The sequence below is a fragment of the Xiphophorus maculatus genome, chromosome 4, assembly GCF_002775205.1.
Source record: "Xiphophorus maculatus strain JP 163 A chromosome 4, X_maculatus-5.0-male, whole genome shotgun sequence".
NCBI lineage: Eukaryota > Metazoa > Chordata > Actinopteri > Cyprinodontiformes > Poeciliidae > Xiphophorus > Xiphophorus maculatus.
This window is the reverse complement of record NC_036446.1, coordinates 21546633-21568985: the sequence shown is the minus strand read 5'-3', so window position 1 is coordinate 21568985 and position 22353 is coordinate 21546633. Positions and strand designations below refer to the sequence as shown.

Sequence of the window (22353 nt, the reverse complement as noted above, 5' to 3'; positions counted from 1 at the left end):
AAGCCTTGAATATTTTTACATCAGGTAATTGCTGTTTTTGGCTTTATATGACTTTTCATCCAAAGCACTGTTACACATGGGATTAGTTTGGAACTTTAAAATGGAGCATAATAATAATTTCAAAATAAAAGCCTTGAATATTTTTACATCAGGTAATTGCTCTTTTTGGCTTTATTTGACTTTTTCATCCAAAGCACTGTTACACGTGGTATTAGTTTGGCCCTTTGAAATGAAGCATTCTGAAAATTTCAAAATAAAAGCCTTGAATAATTTTACATGACGTAATTGCTCTTTTTGGCTTTATTTGACTTTTTCATCCAAAGCACTGTTACACGTGGTATTAGTTTGGCCCTTTGAAATGAAGCATACTGAAAATTTCAAAATAAAAGCCTTGAATATTTTTACATCAGCTACTTGTGTTTTGAGCATTATATAACTATTTTAACCCAAGGACTATTACGCATGGGATTAGTTTGGCCCTTTGAAATGAAGGTTAACAAAACTTCCAAAATAAAAGCCTCGACAACATTTTAAATCGTACCGAACGGTGCACGTCCGCCTCGCTTAACGTTCTTGCGGTTCTCCGCGTGCCACTGATCACGTCGCGGCGTCCTTTGGCGTCGACGCCGATTTGTGGCGCGACGACGCCGGGCCCATGCCCGACGGGCGCGCCTTGGCAGGCCCCGGCTAAATTTCTTCCGAAATTTTCTAGTTGCTTTTGTCATTGCGATATTCAGCAACAGTATTGCGATATGTTTTACTTAACTTGTGCACCCGTACTTTATTCTTTACAGGCTGTGAAGGTTTTTATTTTTATTTTTTGCACTTTAACTTCCTGAAACATTTGATCTAACCAGGTGTTTTTCGTCTGCGTTTTCAGAACAGGTCTTTCTCTGGGTGAAGGGCGACACGTATCTCTGTCCACCACAACAGTAACGTCCATGTCGCAACGAAAAACAACAAAATCGGCGTGATGCAGCATTAATCTTAAAATGCTACACAGCGACTGCAGGCGGAAAGCTGGTGTGTGATGAGAAATCCTGGACAGTCAATCGCTCATATAAAACATTCTGTAAAACGATATTTCAGAACACTAATGCTGCAAAATTTTACAATAATAACAGAAGACTTAAATATTTCCACTTAGGTTGACAAATTTGGATAATTTGGTTGATAATATGTTTTTCAGCAAGGTTTGTAGGATTAAACTACTGTGTTTGCAAATTGTGTAATTTAAAGATAACAGGTTCTACGCTGAGCAGATGAGCACAGAGTGGAGGATAAGATGCTGAGACATGAGAAATGTTTGGGAGGAAGGACCTTTGGAATGAACTAAATGTGCAGTTTGGTAGTGGGGGGGGGGGGGGGGGGGACCAAACGGGGATGTTTTTTATGGTAGATTTTTTCCACTTTTATCACATTTGTTGTTGGTTCCTGTTGTGGGATCAGGACCAGGAAATGAAGGAGGGAGAAAAGAAACCCAAGAAAACCATCCGTGTCCCTGAAAAGGTGAAAAACTGTATTTTCTCCATCAAACAGAAGAGGCCGAGTCTTGTCAGATACAGTTCAGTCAAGGATCACCTGGTTAATCTTTAATCAGCTTCTGCGTCTGTAACATTGTCTTCCCATCTTGGTGACTGGGAGTGTCCTCAACTAGCACCCAGGCTGTAGGTGTACTTTCACCTTCGCGTAAACACCCCAAACCACATCCTTGTCAACATTCAGACATGATTGATTCGGTCAATTAGTCACCTCCCACGTGGAAAATAAAGCCTGCAGGTATGTCTTTCCACGAATCAGTAGGAAGAAAAGGGATTTTGCAGCCTGTTTGTGACCGCTGGCTGGAAGGCTCAGCGGCTCCCACAGTTCGCCTCACCTAAATGACAACCGCAGAAATCACAGCAATAAGGATCTCGTGAGCCAAGCCCTCGGGGCTGCTGCTGTTGATAATTATCGATGTATTCCGCTGCGTGGCGGACGTGAAGACAGACAGAGGAGAAGATGAGTGAATGGGAAGGAGCATGACTACACTTATCAATGTTACAGAAAATAAATGCATTTGAACTCTGTTATTTAGCCATTTTACTTCATTTACTCTAAGAGCTGCCTGAAAGACCTCATGTTCATCATCTGATTTGACAACTGTTTTTTGTTTTTCACTTTACTAAAGGCTTGTATATTTTACAATACAGTCAAATAATAAAAAACATTCAAGAAATATAGTGCAAGCTTTCTGCTACTTTGTATTTTACTTTTTCTGTACTGACCACACAAAGCAATTCAAAAGACTAAAAGGGCGATTTTACTGTCATTTTGGACTAACACTATGGCTGTTTCCTCATGGTCAATTTAACTCTTAACAGCGGTATTAATAATAACAACATGCTAATGGTAATAATGAAGTTATAACATGTAAGTGTGGCACCATTCATTATTAGATCGCTCATGATCCCAGACATTGTGACTCCACAACTGCAGAGTAAGAGACACTAACAGCGAGCTAGCCATACAGTAAAATATATATTTATAGTTTTCTCCTCCTACCACAGCAATCACTTATAAATAATCGCAAAAATAAACATTAAACCTAAAACCATACTACTGCAACAGGCTGAATGTTTTGCTCTTTGTGTGGGAAATATCTGAGTGTTATTTTTGGTGGCGTTGTTAGTTGCTATGGCAACGAGTCTGCGCGGAGCTGAGCTGATACAGAGAGCGAGAAAGACGTGGTTTTGAGTTTAAGAGTTTCTCCCTTTGCTGTGGAGCACAGCATGGAAATTAACAATATCTACATGTCCAAGTTTGATTGAGTTAACGGAATAATTCTACGGCGGCAGCGTGTCTAAGGATCACATGTAGAAGAATAGTCTTTTTGCCTTCCAGCATTGTCCGGATGCGCGAAATTTCGTTACGTAAACAATAACATGCAGGGGGTCTATATTTGTAAATCTGATTATGATTAAGTCAGTGCCTCACCAGCTATGAACCTCACTGCACGTCACTGCTGAGCAGATAGCCTGACGTATTACACAGCAAATATATCAACTCCCATCATTACCGCATAATGAGCAGACCAGTGAATTTGGTGGGGGGGGGGTTGTCATCAAACCTTGGCATTGTGGGAATCTCACACTGACCCAACACTAATTAAATCACAACTTTTATAAACACTAAAACCAAACTGCTGCTTTTATTACTCTCAAACATTTCCACAGTATCCCCCATCTAGCTTTAGAGAGGAGGGAAGGATGTACTTCATAGTTTAAAAACGATTACAGTTTCAAACAACAAAAACACGGAGCAGTTGCAGCCCAGCACACAATGGAAGTGTGAGCAGATTCAGAGCTGATTGGATTTAAAGCTTGTGATGCATGAAGATGATGGCAATCTAACATGTGATTCAGTTTCTGTCGGCTCTTCTGCTGGAAAGTTGGCTGCCTCTTGCATCTCCTGCTCTGAGTTGATAAGGCCAATATCCTGGAAGGCATATTTCTAAGAAAATAACCTTTAAATGTTACTGTAACAACCCTTTGTTTGAGTTCAAATACTAAGAATTGAAATCCCTTTGTTGCATGATACAAAAACAGAATTGTTTGGTGCATCTTTAATCTAAGAGAATAGGGTTTATGAATATTAGAAAGCCTTAAATTAAATAAAATTAAATAAAGTGATAAAACAATCTCCCAATTATTGACGGGGTGGCAATGCCATGCTATTCTATTGTCCTACTTTTTCCTTACACTTCTATGAAAAAAAATTCTTTTTCTTAATTATTTTTGCATAAGAAGACGAGACAACGGAAAAAGGGGTTTAAACGCACCAAAGTGACTTTTCCACAATCTTGGTCCTGAAGACCTCTTCTTGGTCCAGGTTGACGGTGCAGTAGCAGTCCCTCATCCTGTTCGGTCCCGGATATGGTGGAATGTTTTTTGCTTCCCCTGCACAAACAAAAAGAGATTGAGTGAGATTCATTTATGTGCCGCAGAGGCAAAGATAATCTGTTTATTCAGGCTTCCAGTGATAACTTGTTTTCAGAACACTAAAAGCAAACAAAGCATAAAAGCTAAATAGAATTATGCAAGTTCACACCTGTCCAAGCTACAAGAGTGTGTGTGTGTGTGTGTGTGTGTGTGTGTGTGTGTGTGTGTGTGTGTGTGTGTGTGTGTGTGTGTGTGTGTGTGTGCGGGCGTGCGGGGGTGTGTGTGTGTGTGTGTGTGTGAAGATCGGATCTTTTTTCTATCCCACCACCAAACCTGGCAGCACGATAAATGAGATTACCTCTGCCAAGGTGGCTACTTTTACATCTCACACACATATCATACCAAGGTCTCCCAGAGACGCAGTGAGCAGAAGGACGTGTGAACAGGCGTGTGTTTCCGCTGTGCTGCTCAGATCTGTGAATGAAGGAATCTGCGTGGGAGATTTCCTGAAATCTTCAGAGTCTCAATCTGCTCGTCAGACATGTGTGACAGACAGCACTCCCTTTCACAAAAATGCTGTCCTGCCACCCACTGAGACAGACATATGCACACACACACACAACGCAAAGGTGGTGCTGCAGTCCTGCAGGACCAATATATTCTGCTTCATGAAGCTGTGGTCCCAGTGCTCTACCCGTTATTGTCTTCCTCTTCACCCTGGGGACCCACAGGACTCTGCAGTCTTTAGTTACACATGTGTTAACTAACCATGTCACCGTTTGCTCCAATAACGCGCCATCTGTACAGGAATCTGATGCAGCTTTGTCTCGCCGTATTACTTTTGGCGTTAAAAGACATGTAGCTTAAGAACAACAGGGACAGAAAGGATCCAAACACTCAGGGATCACAAAAGATTCTAACATTTAGATAATTTCTTCTTCTTTTAATCATACATTCATCTGACTCAGCTACCCAAAAGCTACACAGGCCTAATGTGGAATAGTGAAAAAAGTTAAAATAACCGTATCATTTTAATTCAGTTGAATTTGGTTTGAAATCATCATGATCATCGTAAGTTTGAGCAAAGACACCACTGCTTCACCATATTAGCACAATGATTTCAAACAATACTGTGCAACATAATCTAATTATTTTTATTGGAAACAATTATTTATACTGCTACAAAGATTAATTACTGTATTTATCATATATTTATCGTTAATTTGATACGCAGACTTGAGCTCAGGTTAGTTTTAGTATTTGTTTTCATGTAAATGTTCTTATTGCTCTGTAACAAATTTACTGCAGAGCAACAAAAGAATAAAAGGCATAGCACCAAATTATTCCAAAATAGTTTTTCTTATATGCAGGGGGAAGTTGTGGCACTGTTCTTCCTGCTAGCTGGTCTGCAGTGTGCAGCAAATATGGGGGAAGGGCCATACAAGATAAAACTTCTCTCACTTCAACACGTTCCCTGTTCTCTCATTGAAATGACTTATTTTTGCCTTTTTTTGAACTAATTTTAAAAATGTGGCATGCACTGGCAACAGACGTAAAGTTAGTTGAATCCTATTTTGAAAACAATTGCCACTGATAAAACTATGAGCCCCTATCTTGTGTCCTGTAAGCAAACAAAGCAAGAAAAAAACATTAAACCGGTTTGCTAAGAAAAATATTCGGTTGCTGCAACAGGAAACAGTGTGCATGGACTCAGTTGCAGGCCCCTGCAGCTGAAACCAAAGTGGAAAGGAGGGAAAAGGTTGACATTTGACACTGGAGAGCCCGCTGTGAAACAACAAGACAGACAATCTGCTCATGGATTACGGACGTCATTTGTCTTGCACTCTGATTTATCAGACCCATTGGACTTTTCAATCACTCTGCTTTCTAAACTCATAGAGACAAATTAAAGATCTTTTGCCCCTTTTATTAAACATACACCACAGGTCTTTTAATATGCTATGATATTTTGGTTCAGGACATTCTGGTGTCTTGCATATTATCACAGTACCAGTTGAATCCTTCAGAGAGGTGAGATAAAACATGTCCGAGGACGGAGGTGAGTAGTTGCATTTGTGGAAACGCAACACGTCATTTTAAGGATTTGGATAAAACCTGGGGTTTATTTAAATATTAGTTCCAGGCTGACACAATACCTGCCCGTAATGTCCTATAACAAGATAAAATTTCTATTGTTAGTTTCACATTTGAGAAAATGACAGACCAATCATTTGAAACAATTAATGCAATCAGACCAACAAGACGCATTGATATGGTGTTTACAGAATGCAGCGCAGTAGGCAAACGTAAAACCCCGGTGAGAGAAACGGAGAGGATAAACTGCGTTCTGAGCATTATGATGGCTTCGCTGGAGGCTGATTAAAGCCCTGGGCGAATTATTACACAACAGTTCCTGATGACAACAGTCATTCACAAATGAACCGGACACCTGAGCTGCGAAGCGTGACACACACTTCATTGCTTCAACTTGCAGACTGCAGCTCTTACGTTGGAGATGACGTTACTCTCTCTTATCTCTGCTTCACCTCTTCACTTCCCTGTTATTAGATCCTCGTCATCTCTGCTTTTCTTTCATCCGTTTTCCAATTTTTATTCCATCTCAACAAGTTAATCCCCCTCATTCATTCCATGCTCTCAAATTCCCTTTAATCTGAATTTTTTTTTTCCCCCTTCGACCAAAGCTTATTTATGAACTGTGAGATGCCTTGATTGGATTGCAACCATCCGGGTCATCCCAAATGTCATGGGATTACCACCACTTTCTCAGTTCTGCATGCTTTTAATGACTCAGTTTAAGGTGTTATAAAAATAAATAGAAAGGGGGGAGATGGTGGGCTGAGGACGAGAACACAGGGACTAAACATGGACTCAAGCAGCATATATCATTCTAGGTTTTTTAAGATAAGTTGCCTTTCTCAGACGCAACTTACTATATTTATAATCCATGAATAAAAGGCCAAAAGACAGCGAGTCAGAAAAAGCTATGCGACACAGGACAACAGACAATAAATTTGATTTTATCTATCTATTGTCATTGTCTAATTTTGATGGTTACTAAATTGAAAACATATTATATAAATTAGAGTGGTAATTACATATGTTTTAGGTTTTCAATATAATAATAAAAAATAAAAAAAACTTAGCTGGTTTGCCAGAAATGATTACGTTCTAACACAGTGCAGATATTTAAAAACTATGTCATGTAAATTGAATGCAGTCTTTACCTTTGTACGCAGAGACATGTTGCTATGTTGCAGCTTAATGTTGTGGAAAATGTCACCGAATGTTTCTGAATTCAGGAACATTCTGGATGGCTCAAGTTTTAGCTGTGTTTATCTGTGTGTGCTCATGCATGAAGGCCCCTGAGTTTTGTTAAAAAAAAATTTAAAAAATTAATAAATAATAAAAAACATCTTGTAACATGTAAGAGTTTATCAGCTAGCTATTCTCTAGCATAAAATATTTTCTGTTCCTGCTTTCATTTTCTATTACCAAAAAACCTGATTTCACTTTCTTGTAATTTCTGCAGCTTCCCTTTTTCATCTCTTTCTCCATTATGCAGCTGAACAGACACTTGAACAAGTACAGAAGCGTTGTGTTTTTCATCAACCACCGATGCAGCTGTCCCTGGAGAATATCTTACCACGGTATCTGAACAAAACAGGCCAAGACACATACTTGACACGACTGTGTGCGCGCACACAACAAACATGAGGGCCCAGAGCAGAAATGCAGAAAAGCAACGATGACAGGAGCAGGGACGAATTGACATGCTTGACTCCCTTCGTCAGCGTGGCCGGTGAAAAACCGCCAAGAACAGAAGAAACGAGGAAATGCGAGTGATTGTCTGAATGTAATGGATGTAGTGAATGTGTGGCTTTGTTCCTCTTCTTCCTCTGTTGACCGACTCCAGTCGCTGAGCCCGTGTGTACAGTTACAGGCGTGCTGTTCGACTCGTTACTCTAATCTTGTCTGACATGAACACATTCGAGGATACACAGGCGTGAATGCTTTCAACTCAACTAGCAGGCCTGGGGACCACAGAGTTGAAGAAAGGGAAAGAGGGGGGAAGGCAAGGTTGTCTCACACGCACACACACACACACACACACACACACACACACCCCTACAAGCGGCGTGCTCAATCGAGTGTAAGAGAAGGGGAAGACTGCAGAAAGAGAGAAAAGTCAGCCAGATAGAAAACTGGAGAGCAGTTCTCTTTGGAGAACGCTACAACAGGAAATGAGATGAGGAGAAAGGAATTTCAACTGGATCCAAGGCGAAGTTTAAAAGCAGGGAGAACAACCCAGTCACCCCTGAGAGTGTGTGAATGCGGGGGGAAACATAGTGTCGGTGAGAGATCACCATGAGCATGGAAACAAGGAGTGAAACTGTCTTATATTCTCCCACTGGTGCTGCTCGTCTCTTTGATGTTCGCAGGTAGAGGCTCATAACAAGAACTGAAACCAAACTGGAAGTCATTACTGTTGTTCTCAATATGACTACACATAAAAACATTCACCGACACACAACACGCAAAGGCTCTCCGTTAGGACATCCACAGCCGGGGCGTTTATCCTGCAGTACTGCTTTCTTCGTTGCTGAATATAAGGCAACAAACAACTTATTCAGAAGGTAATGTCATGCTCAAGACTTATGCAAAATATATCATTAAACAAATTTCCTCCTAAAAATTTCAAGACATCACCAACCATTCTGTTTCCAGAGTGTGTTTGGGAGTCCTGACTGAAGAAGATAAGCATGTTTTAAAATGCTACAAAGAAATGTATTGTGCTTGAAAGTGCTGCTCTGGATATTTACTTCAATAAACACACTTTATTTGTATTGTAATATTATTATTGGAGGTATTTCAGGCTGTTAACATTACTTCTATTTTTAGCAGCATTGCTGTTCATCCATCCATCCGTCCACTGACCGCTCATCGTTTCAGGGTCAACCATGCACAGTCTCACACCTACGAACAATTTACAGAGACATATTAACCTAACATTCATTTTTTTGGACTATGGGGGGAAGCTGGAGTACCCAGCGAGAACCCATGCATGCACAGGGAGAACATGCAGACTCTGTGTAGAAAGACTAGCATTCAAATATAAGATCACCATGTGGCTCTATGCATGCTGTTTATTTATCTATTTGTGACACTAACATAATAAATATTAAAAATTACCTTCGTAAATATGGTTAATGTGGTAATTCTGTTCATTCTTTTGTTCTTTTTTTAACTTATGTTAACACTTCTTGTCTCTCCTTTGTCCACAATAAGGAAAACCTTATCAACACCACTCTGAGACTCAGTTTGCTCTAAATGTCCAACTGATAAATCAGCAGGAGATATTTTTCTTGGTCTGGCTGATCAAGAAAAAAATGAAAATACACCAAATGATTTTCAGCAATACAATACTAATCCTGTTTGTTTGCCACTGTACTGAGCATCTATAAACTATTAGGTAAAGCATTTAAGCCGAAAAAAAGCTATATTTTGACAGGAGCATGGATCCATTTAAAAGTTTAGCATATAATGAATCCTTAGGGAGTTTGGGACTGTGAGTAAAATCCACATTTACCCTTCTTTAAGTGAATCAGCTAATTCATTTGTAAAATGAACAACATATGACAGTAAAAAAGTGTTTAGCACTGTGTGATTCTCCCAGCTGAAACAAAAACGATGAATTTCACTGATCTGAGAGCTGATTTCTGCTCACACTGGCAGCAACACGCATTTCTTTTTGCCACAAACTGTCCTTCATGATGAAGAAGAAGCGGCCTAATGAGCAGAGCATTTCACACAAGCCCAGCGGTTGTGAGCGCAGCATGTGGAGAATGAGGGCTGGAACGGAGAGAGGCTCTGGTTAAAGACTGCACACCGCCATCTCTGTGATAAACCAGCATACAGTTACTGATCAAACTCCCTCTTTGTTTCAGAGCCGCCTAGAGCTAATGTTCACACCAGGTCGTTGGTCTCAATGGAAAACTTGAGCGAAACAGAAATAAACAACACACACTTCTATCTTTATGTGCAATATGACCCTGCAGGAGGAGCAGCTTTCCAAAATGTCTCGTTGAGGTTGAAGCCCATGAATGGAGGACGGTGACCTTTCAAACCAGCATGGTGTCACCGGCGCAGTTAGCAGGAGAGAGGCTGAGCTCCACGTCCTGGTCAGGATGCAGTTCAACCCCAAAACTGCCTCCAGGCTTCATTTACATAATTCTCAGAAGACTTTGTTCTTGTTTTCTGTCTTCTGGAAAAAGAACAATTAAAGACATAACAAGAACAAAAAGAAGGAGAGGTCAACCCTCTCGTTCCACTCTGCTTTGTAACCTCTAATTCAAGCTTAGCAGACACATAGCTGAGATGTTGTGATGTCTTTTGCAAGCACAGGGAACAGAGCGTGTGCTGGGTGCAAATTCTTGCATGTGGTAAGCTGGTATTGCTGGTTTTGCCCGCGTATGGAAACACTATTGCAAAACCTTATTTAACCAGCGTCCACGTGGCCATTTCCTAACCAGTCACTGAAGTCACTTTTTATGAGTGCTTTAAGAGTCTCAAGCTTCTTTCTTTTTCCATTCCACGACATGTTCGATTACGTTCCTTTATGTGTCATTACTAGCAGGTAGAGGTCGTCCCGCAGAGCGTGTGAAGGACATGCGGAAGGAACGGCACCGTGGGCGAGCCCTCCAGCCCTTTATTTACCTCCGCTGACCCTGCATGCTGGGCCTACGGCAATACTTCCCTGTGTTCCTGGTATTGTGCTCTCATCGAAGATGCATTAGTGACACAAGGAGAACAACCCGGATTATTCCACCAGCCTCAAACTGCATGTCAACAGTCAACATGCATGTTTATAAGAAACCTCCAGGACAACCTCGCCTTCTAGGACAAAATGGAGAACTTGGCATGCACTTATTTCTATAAATTGACCTGCGACCCAGAATTTCTCCTCTCAAACAGGGTCACATGGCTCCCGTTTGTTGTCGACGGGAAGAAATGTGGAAATCTCCACTGGCCAGCCGCCAAGTGACGGACGAAGGTCTCAGTCACTGCGACCAAATTTTTCCCTTTCAGCTCCAGTCGCCTGAATTGAGCCACATACACTTATTTCCTGGACCACAAGCACTTGAGATCCTTTACAAACAATGAGCAATCTAGTATTCCTTCCAGTGTGTATTAGACACTTATTTTCACGTCATCCAAAATTACACTCGTATTGTAACAACACCATTAAACAGTAAAAGCCTTGTGCTGTGCCAACACAGTAGAGCCCATAAAAATAACGTCAGGCAGTTAATAAAGAGGATAAACGATTGATCAATGATCAACCTGCCTAGAATCAAACACTGACTCCAGCGTGAAAGTCTAACCTCTCACATTTGAATTAAACAGCAAGTAAATGTAAAAGGACACAGCTTCCAGCTGCAAAATGACAATGTTTGCAAATGCATAACTAACAACCAATTTGGTTATGTAATCTTTTTTTTTTCCACTGATGGTATGCCATCTACAACATAGAACATGCTTTCTTTGACCACTGAGCTTTAAAATTTCCCTATAGCTGGTCTTTTTAAAGCCTCTGCAATCAATATCTTTATATAAATAATAAAACAAGTCTCCTTAAGGGAATCACTCATAACAAATCCACAGGACAGTGACGTTTGGTGCTTTTCTAACTAACGGCCCACATATTTTCTGTTTTGGTTGAGTTTCGGTGCTCTCATCAGGATATTCTGGTTGTTTTTAGTAAAAGAAAGCTACAGTCGAGCCACATATACCTGAAATGAAACACCATATGGGCAAAGAGGTGAACAGCTGGTGAGCAAAAAGGGACAGGTGTGCAGCTTTTCTTATGGGTCTTTGTTCCTATCTGTTTTATATTTGTCCAATTTCGATCACAGCAGCAACAACTGCAAAAAAACATGAAACATTACAGACCATTCTAAACAAAAATTTAAATGGCATATGGGGAAATAGATAAATAGTTTAAGTCAAGCAAGTTTTAAAGAAAACCGAAACAGTACAGGACTTCAATGATTTTTGATTATTCATTCAGTTAGCAGTCAGTAAATGTCGGTGGCTTTCCCCATTTTGATGTATGTACAAATACATCCTGTGGTATATTTCCCTTTCTTATCTTAGCTACACATCTCTCTCTTCGTTGCATCTGCTGGTACGTTTTCGGGGAGGGAATGGGTTTAATACGTCTAATGACCACATGTTTGTTGGTGTTTTTGTGGGTCTCTATGCAAGGATACTTGTATTAGTCCACTTTTAAAGCAATTTGCTATTACTGGTCAGGAACTGACCTGTTAGACGCTGAGTTAAAAGATTTTAAACACTTTGCACATCTGTGCAAGAGGATGCTCAGTAATATGCATCATTATGATGTTTCATGTGTGTCACAGTGTTTGTCAAACAATGTTTCTCACTGTGCCAGAGAGGCCAAACGCACATATGTTCCCGTTAATTAGTCCCGACTCCAGCTGTGCCACTGAGAATTCCCATCTCTCCGAGCGCCGAGTCGCTGACAGATGAAGCACAGTCTGCTTCATCTGTGAGACACTACCTCCTTACCCAACTCCCCCACCCGCCCACTCACCACCACCACCCCAATATCCATCTCTCTACATCTGCTTTGTATTAACTCGTTGCCATGCAGGAAAAAACAATCCTTTTGTAGTCTATTCCAGCCAATCAGGAAGCGAATTGGGGGCAGTTTCCTGTTTCCTGTGTTTCCCCCCAGACGGTACAGGCTCGGATCCAGTAGTCCAGTTGGGTTTCCGATAGTCATTTGTTCCTCCAGGATGTCGAGGGGAGTCATCACCTGGCAGGCCGTAATAGTAAGCACTCTTATTATTACGTGAATAATAAGAGTGTGTGGCGGGTTTTCGCCTCTGAGTCATCGGCCAACCGCAGCCTCATGCCAAAGGACAGGCTCTGATGAAAACAATGTGATGCAAGCGGTTCGTAGACGTTACTGGGAGCAGAGCGCTGCAGGGATCAGACTGACAGAAAGTATGTCTGCTGCTTGGTAGCAGCGTAGTGTAAACTCTGCTGTCGTCACTAAATGGCATTATGAAGAACTTCAACCAAGGCCTTCGAAGTGACAACAACATAACGATTTCTTATTAACGTCAGTAGCTAGGGCAAACTCATAAGGACCTTTTTTTTTTCTGGGGAGTGTATTATTTTTATCTATGTAACCGTTTTTACTTGTGGTTCTAATCCTGTGAGAATCCCATACAGGCACAAGCCTGTTTGCAACAAATTAGGGCTAAAATTACCCAAAAAAAAAGGCAACACAACTACTATCAATAGTACTTGTACCACAATTTGCATTATTAAAATACATAATTTGAAATGTGCATCATCATTAATTAAAGTGGAGGTGAAAGCAGTACTGTTTTTGCGTTACTGTTGACTGAAATTTGTCAACTATTAGCAATACAGGCTTATAATTATATTTCTCAGCAGTTTCAAACTTTCAAATATCGCAACATCTTCAATAAAGGACATAGTGTAACATAATGCTTCATGTGTTAAAGGCTAAAGGACATACTGTACATAACATCAGAAGCACAACTACTACAAATTGTTATGTGTAAGGCAGCCATACTAGATCATGAGGTTCTGACTTCTACAGGCCATTCTGTAAAATGTTCCTGACACAAATATGTAAATTTACACTAAGGAGTAAAATTGAAGGCCATAATTAAATAGTTGGGTTTTTTTTAAACAGAGTGAAATTGTCATTATCATGGTACTTGTAATTGATGTTCTCTTAGAGAGAAAAAAAGAGCAAAAACTGAAACCAAGAGGGTGAAAACTTTGGGTTTTCACAATATGTCAGCTACTGTTTAACATATTGTTTTAGGATTAAGCCGACAGGAGTCTTTTCATTTAAAAGGTGCTCTATTTGGTTGTAAAAATAATTGATATTCCTGCTTGGCTTGAGAGAGTCCTAGCTCTGGAAAAGCAAGAAACCTTTGAGATTTGAAATGGATGAATCTTCCACCCATTACAGAGGCCACAAGGAACATTAAGAAGACAATCAACCGTGCGTGCGCAAACTTTTTCACCTAAAACGATTTTAGAATCACATGTTAGCCTGACGTGCACAATTTTAGACAGTAGAAAATCAGAGTATCTGGAGAAAACCAATGCACCAGTGCACATGCAAACATGCAAACTCAGCAGAAAAAAACCCATCCACATCCAAGATCAGAGCGGAGACCATCTTAAAGTGAATATTAGTGATCACCAATTCCTACATGCACCCCTTTTTTTGATATTGTTTCTTGGAAAAACTACTTTACACGATGAATGTACGGCATAAAAAGAGCTTCGGATTAGTTTACTGTCGATCAAACGATTGTTCCCAGTACACCTGTTACATCATAAAATAATCCAGCACATCAATTCGGTAATTCAGCTACATCACAATTAAACAATGAATCATTTATCTGCACTGGTTTTATGGACATCAATTCCGAGCATTTGTTTTGATCCGAAAACAGATGTGTATCTAAGGCAGCAAAAATGTCCTCGGGTTGTTTAGCTTTCATTCACAGGAGCGATGAGTAGCAGCAAATTCACAAGACAATTGTGGTTTCCACGTTACAGCTTTTCCGGATAAACAATCTGCACAGGTAATATCTTTAAAAATATTAGGAAAAAAGGGGGTCAAATGTGTTATTCACTCTCTAAGAGCAGCTGGCAGTGCCATGCAGCCTCACACAGCTTGCAAAGGTGTTTGTTGCTTCTTTTTTTTTTCTTTTTTTTTAGTTTTAGCCCATCCCCTCTGCCGCATGTTTTGACTCCAAACTGGACAGGATGGACTGGGTGCGAGATATCAGTCTGCCCCATACTGACCTAAGATGACCTTTACAGCAAGCACAGGAAATGACTGTCTGCTTCTAATAAAATGACATTAAAAAAAGGAAAAGATACGAAAATGTTATCTGTAATGCTTTTTAGATAAATGTTTGTAACTTTTTATGACTCGGGTTCTGATCATCAAAACATTGTTAATTACTTAATAGAATAGAATAGAATAGAATAGAATAGAAGTACTTTATTCATCCCAGCAGGGAAATTACTTCGCAGTTACAGCATAGAGACAAGACACAATAACAACTACCACTGTGTAGTAGTTGTAGATAAAATAAAAAATAAAATATAAAATGCTATAAATTGTAAAAATATAAAATGCTGTTAATATAAAAAGAAACTTAAGAGCAGTCCTTGCAAAGATTCAAAAAAATGCAGATATGTATATGTAAATATATGTACAGCAGGTGTGCCACAGTGCAGTTGTGCAAAATCGGACTGATTAGTGCAGTCCGATAATAGCAAGCACAGCACATCTCATTTTTAAATACTGATTATTAGCACGTCATTGGTGCAAAAAAAAAAAAATCTATATTGCCGTTTTTTTAAAGAGTAAACGTTACAAACAGCTGAATTTAAAAGCTGTGAGGTACAATACTGTCGTTATATCAACTCTGGTCTCTCATTGCTACATTCACAAGTTAAACATGGAATAGGCTATATCCTCAAGGAAGTATAAAGTGAAAAGCTATGTTCAAACATAAAAAGATGGATTAACAATCAGACAGCCACGCATGTTTTTGGATGAAGCTGATTTTTTTTCTTTTTTTCCTTAAAGGGGGCTTGCAATAATAAAAAAAATAATGGCTGCTTGTAGTTAAGAGGTAATAACGGTATCTGTGGTCCTAAAATGTGCAGAATAGCATCTGGAAACGTGCAGCTGTGGAGCCTTTACGTCTGTTACAGTCTGCTCACATCGGTTCAAGTTTAACACACATTATCTGGATCCAAACGCCAGCTGCCAAATTCCCACATTGTCCCACACGCCTTTCAATCCTGCTGCAGTTTCTGTTTACTTTCTCAGTTTTTTTTTCTAATTATTTGCTGTTCTTATCGTTGCGCAGAGGGGCTCTAGTTGTGATCTGAATTACAATAACAAGCAGAACAACACCGATCTGGACCCGTCCAGTCTCCAGCCCCTCACAGCTTCCCTCCTCTCCCTGAAAATAGGGAGCCATCCATTGAGGCGTTCAGACTGGGGGTAGGGATTTTTTTTAACCCCCCTTTATTCTTCTTACCTATTTTTATTTTTACGCTCTGGAAAACCCGAAGACCTTCTTCTTCTACCGCCATGGCTTCACCGTAGGTCTTTCCCTTTTGAAGCTTAAATGAAGGCTGTCCTCCACGGCTGTTGTTTCTGGCCTCTCCAGCGCTCGGATATTCCAGGGGCTTTGCACATCTATGTTCTGCGGACAGCGACCATTCTCCGGTCCGACCGCTGCTCCTGCTGTTGCTGGAGATCTAGTGAGCGGATTGAGCTCCAGTCCCGCAGCAGCAGCAGCGGTGAAGGAGTGGCCCCACACAACACCGCCCATCGGAGGGTATGGAGGGTAATCCGTGCCCTGCAGGGGCGGTGCAGAGGAAGCGCAGTCCATGCAGCGGATTTCAAGTACTGCTTCCAAGGGAAAGGCAAGGTGTAGGCAAGACAAAGTCAGGCAGGAGGTGGAGGAGCTCAATCTTTTCACAGGTTATCTGTCTCATAATATACAGTCATGACATGGTGACGGTTTTAACAAATATGTGAAAAATATTTTTTATATATATATATTTATATAAAAGTTACATACTACATCAATTGCAATCCAATTTTGGTGAGCCTATGCAAAAGTTTGCATTATTTTTGGTTCCTAGCTGACAGAGACAGTACCTGGTGTGGCCGTCTGCTGCAATTAGCTCACCTGCATTGAGATTGTATAACTGTGTATAATGTCAGTATAACGTCAATGCAATCAGTGATTATTTAAGTTCACCTTTTTGTCTACTTAAACTTCCGACATCAACAAATCATTTTCTCATGACTCCTTTCCTGTGCTATATGGAACCTTAATTACACAAAGTTTATCAAAGACATCTGTCACCAGCTAAATGTGTTTGTTTTTGTTTCAAAGCGTGTTTCAGATCTTTAATAAGTTACTTAGATATTTTTTGAGAAGCTGTGTTTAAGAATTAATGTTTAGAGTAAAATGGATGCAGGATGTTTGGCATTACTGCTGCGTTTGATTTGGCTCAGAACTTGAAGTTCGGATCTGGGAATGACATCACACTCGGGTTTAGTGTTGTCTAGCTGAAAATCAAAAGACCAGTGGAATGTGACGGTTCTTCTGTGCTTCTTTTAGTCAATTTACAAGTTCAAAAAATGAAGGAATATTCTCAGAAGTATGTGTACAATACTGGGTGCATCAGTGGTTTAATGAAATCAAAAGTTAGAAGTGCTAATAAATTGCTTCTACCTCAAACTTTCACTATGTTTTAATGAATATGCATGTCAGCCATATTAAATACTTATAGCTGCTTGGCAACCTCTGCCTTTTCCGGGCAGAGGTTGCCTAGACCATGAGTCTAATTGCAGAGACCATGCAACTAGACTCATGGTCTAGTTGCATTCTCAACTCAGTACAAATAGAAAGCACTACAGGTTTGGATGCAAACATTTTACCACCTCCAGCTGCATATTTTGAGCCATTAGCTACAACGTGTAGCTCATAAAAGCCATGTTTGCAGCTCTTGGTATCCGCTTCTACTTGTTTTGTTTCAAACTCTGTCATAGAAATGACTACACTGTAAATTCTCAATGGTTCTACCTACAACAGCCTACAATTTAGTTTCCTCTTCTTCTTTGAAAGCATTACACCCCACATGTAGGACCAGGTGCCTTCCCTTCCAGAACCGCCAACCGTTTCCTTCCTGAAACGGGCCAGATATGCAAAAAACAGAGGGAAAAACAAATTTAAACAAGGAATTAGGACACAAGGCAACTGTCGCTCACTGACATTGTGGCTGTTTTCTAAATAAAAGACAGGGATTTCCCCATTCATACCACATGTTTAGGTATCCACTTGGAGTGAAGTCATTTCATGTTTGGACCACTTAAGGATACAAGTCACTCTTTTTATAACTGCGTTTTATAACACTTTGTGTGTCTAGAACACAGGACACAGTGTGCAATTTTACAATCCCCTGTGCGTCATGGATTTTACGTTTAGCTTTTTGCAAGTCAAATTGACTGTCATCCTTTTACGTTCAAAAGCTTGAATTGAATTGATAACAGTTTATGTCTCTGAATGTGAACCTTTACTAAGATTTTTTTTGAATGAAAGTGAGCATACCTACCTGCCATTATGTTGGCCTTCAAAAGTGAAAAATTGGAAAAAAAAATTATTTATTGTTGCTTTAATTAGCAGTAATGTAATCAATATACATACATGGAATAAAAAGACACACACAGTTCTTTCTTATTGTCTGAAGTAAAACATAAAAGGTTTGACCCAAATTGGATAGCTTAAGGTGTGTAAACTTCTGAATTTGAAGAAAGTAAAAAAATATATATGTTGCGAAAATTTCTGGCATTTAGCAAATAAAAATATTTTTGGTAATTTGTACTAACCTAAAACAAAAGAGGTTTGGTCTGATTTCATTTCAGGCAGTGAGAAACAAATGTGTTGGTGTCTTTTTATCAGGTGTACGTAAACTTCTGGTTTCAACTGTGTATCCTGTTTTGTTACCATTGTTTTCTCTAAAATAAATGAACTGTTCAAAAGAATTCTACAGAGGTGTAGATTCATATAAACGTAAAAGTTAAATCATTAGTTGGAGCATTCACATGTAATCTCATATCTATGAATTTAGAAGAGAGGCAGTAGAAATTGTGGTCTCTATTGCGGAGCTAAGAGTCACAGCAGGACGTGTGGTGTTAAAGGAGAAAGTGGTCATTAAATCCCTTTTAACAGTAAAGCAGATAGAAGGAAAATATAGATCAACACTGTCCCAAACGGTGAGTAATAGCTGGACAGGCTTTAAGATTCATTCAGGTGAACGTTGCATCATCAGCCCACACTCAAGCCCATTCGACCACACTTCTGAGGTCACTAAGACCACATTACTAAGAATAGCCAGACCCAGGTCTGGAACTCTCCTGTAAACCCTCCAGTCCAACCAATAGAGATGTATGACCGGAGGGGAAAAAAAACAAACAGTTGTGACGTCTCTCTACCAGCAACGACGTTTAACTGTGGTAACCCTGCTGCTGGCTGCAATGTGCTGGGATTATCTGGACTCTTTTAGAACAGCTCTAAATCTAATTAGACTATATGTCTCATCATCCCACTCTGTGCCCCAGTCATAAAGAGAAAGCGTACTCCTTCATAAAGAAGCCATTCTGCTACGGACCATTGTACCAATGTGACTCACACAGTAATATAATTTCATACTTTTAGTACTGTCAAAACACTTTGTGTAAAAAGCTTAGAAATTCACTCTGTGGTCTCTGCAGATGTCAATCGGTGTTGCTAAAGGCTAACTGAGACTCAAGTAAAACTGTTAGACACTTAAAAGTATCTATACATAGTATAAGCCTATATGTGTCAAAGTTTCCTCCAGTATACTATAACCAGACTTTATTTGTGCCAGGGTAAGCATTGTTTACTTTATTTATTTTAGGAATTTTTTTAAGACTTGAGAGTTGGTGTTTAGGTGTTGTTAATAATGTCTTCCAATAACACATAATTGCAATTATGTAAACAATTTTTAACCCCAAAACATGGTAGACTCTGCATGACTGCCCTACTCCTGCCACTGCGCTTAGAAAGTTTTCTGGGGGAAACCCTGTGCGTGATGGTGCAGAATTTAGAGCGAATACAAACGATATAAATGAAGAAATTGGTGAATAAATGAATGAACAAACTACATGTAATTTGCCAGAGGATAAATATATCAACTTTAATGTGCTATATTGACTGTGCAAAATTTGGTGCATCTCTTGTCTTAAAACAACCAAGAATGTAATTTTAAAGTCAAATAAGTCAGCTTTATACTTTTGACAGACAGGTTTAAAAAATATAAATTTCTTTATATTGTGATCTCAGCAGATGCAGGTAGGACATTATCCTACTATAGATTACTATATAATATAAGCTATAGTAATCAATATGCTATAATAAAATAACCCAATCATGTGTACAGTTGAAATGACTGCCATTTTTGTGAACTTCAGTTTCAAAAATGAGCTTTGAAATAATTCAGAATTTAATTTACAAACAAATTAAAACTAGCTGACTTTTACTAGAAAGCTTAGCGACAGGATGCTTAGTGGTGGTCTATTTTGCACAAGAAAGTCAGGGGAACTGGGTTTGAGGGCGTTGGCCCGTTTAAAATAACTGTAAACGTACCACCAACCCTCTCCACTGTTGATCATCTTTTTCTCCACCTACTGAAAGTGCAAACGGTGCAAAAAAGCAGTCGCCCCATGGCTTCATGTCACTGACATAATTACAATGCCAACAGGGCCTGTGCGTCTTTGGCTATCAGCGCTAAAACCCTGCGACTCTTTTCATACAGTAGATAATAACCATGGTATTACCAACGTTGTGTCAGTAACCGCTCAACACATGCAGATATTGAAGAAAGAGTGACATGCTGACATGAGAGGAAAGAAGTAATCAATTACAGTTCCTCTACAGTGGCCACATCCTGCTGGCTGTTTGTTTTTGCAGCTTGCTACAAGAACAAACCTATGATGACCCAATTATAAATGTACATTATATTCAGAAAAACTCTAGCTGAAAACTGCCCTCTATAAATGTTCTTGCACACAATGTAACAGCAGTCAAATGACCACATTAGATTACAGTGCAGGAGTCACAAGATACCACTATCATGTACCACTATCATGACACACTAGCCAAAGCAGTAAAGCTGAAGAGGCCAGTTCCTTGAATCTGCATGCATGGCATCACATAGGAAAATAAAGTTTTAAAAGGTGACTGTGACATGCTGTAGCTTCAGTTGTACTCAAGAGACAACGCCCTGTGGTGAACCACAACTGTACCACTCCAACTTCATGCACGTGTTTGTTGAAAGACCCAAATACAGTAAATACAGTCAACTCTTATACTGAAACGCTAACAGATCAAACACATTTACACAAAGACCTTTTTGAAGAGACTATGCATAAGTGTGCAGTGAAGCAGTCTTGGTGGAAGAGGGGGCAGAAGCTGAATATGAGCAGATTAGTGAAAGGATGCTTAGTGGTGGTCTATTTTGCACAGGAAAGTCAGGGGAACTGGGTTTGAGGGCGTTGGCCCGTTTAAAATAACTGTAAACATACCACCAACCCTCTCCACTGTTGCTTGTGCTTTTTACACTAAACAATCACTTACTGTAAACTATGCTGTATGTAAAATATAATATATGTGTCTGCATATATGTGTGGAAGGGAGAGAATACTGAGTTGAACAGATGGCGACTAGATGGACAAACATAATCCTGGCATTACGGAGAAGACAAAAGCTTTATGAATGTATGAATCAAATCATATTGTATGTAATTTGTCTTGTAGAATGAGGCCTGGCAGTATTTTAATCTGTTGCGCTGGTGCAACCCAGCACAAACAAACATGAAGTGTCCATGTTGATCACATTTGATGTCTGCAATAATGTTGTCTCCAACTCGTCCTTTCGAGCATCCTCCCTCCATGGGGTTGCCATAGCAGTATCCCCCACGCCATATCTGCATACACACAGACTTGGAAGGTGTCTTAAACCGGATGGCCTTCCTGACAAAACCTCCTGATTATCCGGAGAAAGAATGGGAAAACCTAGGACCAGCCCATAATGGATTAGATGCATCAAGAATAAAAACATTTGACCTTTAAATTCCATCACTGACTTTGTTTGCAGTCATCCTTAGTATAAACGGTTTGATAACATAGAAAGCACACAAGCAGCATCATCGTTCTATAGTGTGACAATACAACAGTTTTCATTTGTGACCAGTGAAGGCACCTGCTAAGTGGGAATGTTTCCAAAATTAGCTGGTTAGATTAGCTTTTTGTTAGATAAAATTGTTACTGGTTATGAAATAAACAAACAGATATATATGGACCATAGCAAGAAGATGATTTAATTTGATTTGTGAATGTCTGACCTCAAACTGCAACAACCAAAGTGTTCAGCCACAAAACTTGTATGGCAGAGTTACAGCACCACCTAATGTGCGCTCACTGTAGTAGGGTTAGATATGTCCTCACTGGAAGTTTTTAATGTTAAATACTCATGCCCCACAATTCACTCCTCTTTTTTTTAACTCTTTGTTGTGTTATTTTGAATGTTATTAGTGGTTTTTTTTTTTACTTTTTACTTAGTTTGATCATTTTAATTGTGTCAAGTGGTTTTATGCAAATTAGTTTGTGGAACTGCTAGGTCTATAAAAATGTCTATTAAAAAGTTTGATAAATGTGTGGAGTGAAGGCATTTTAATATGAAGAACCTTTTTGGTAGGAACTCTTGCGTTA

General features: G+C 39.7%; 1 protein-coding gene across 1 annotated transcript in view; it reads right to left on the bottom strand.

Annotated features, from left to right (window-relative positions):
* rasa3 (RAS p21 protein activator 3) overlaps positions 1 to 16363 on the bottom strand; it is a 48660-nt gene extending 32297 nt beyond the window's left edge. The window contains exons 1-2 of the mRNA XM_023332728.1: positions 16085 to 16363; positions 3821 to 3938 (exon numbers count right to left, since the gene is read on the bottom strand). Of these exons, the coding sequence (XP_023188496.1) occupies positions 3821 to 3938; positions 16085 to 16139 (173 nt within the window). The 5' untranslated portion in view covers positions 16140 to 16363. The remainder of the gene's footprint in view (positions 1 to 3820; positions 3939 to 16084) is intronic.
* Between the last annotated feature and the right edge of the window lie 5990 nt (positions 16364 to 22353).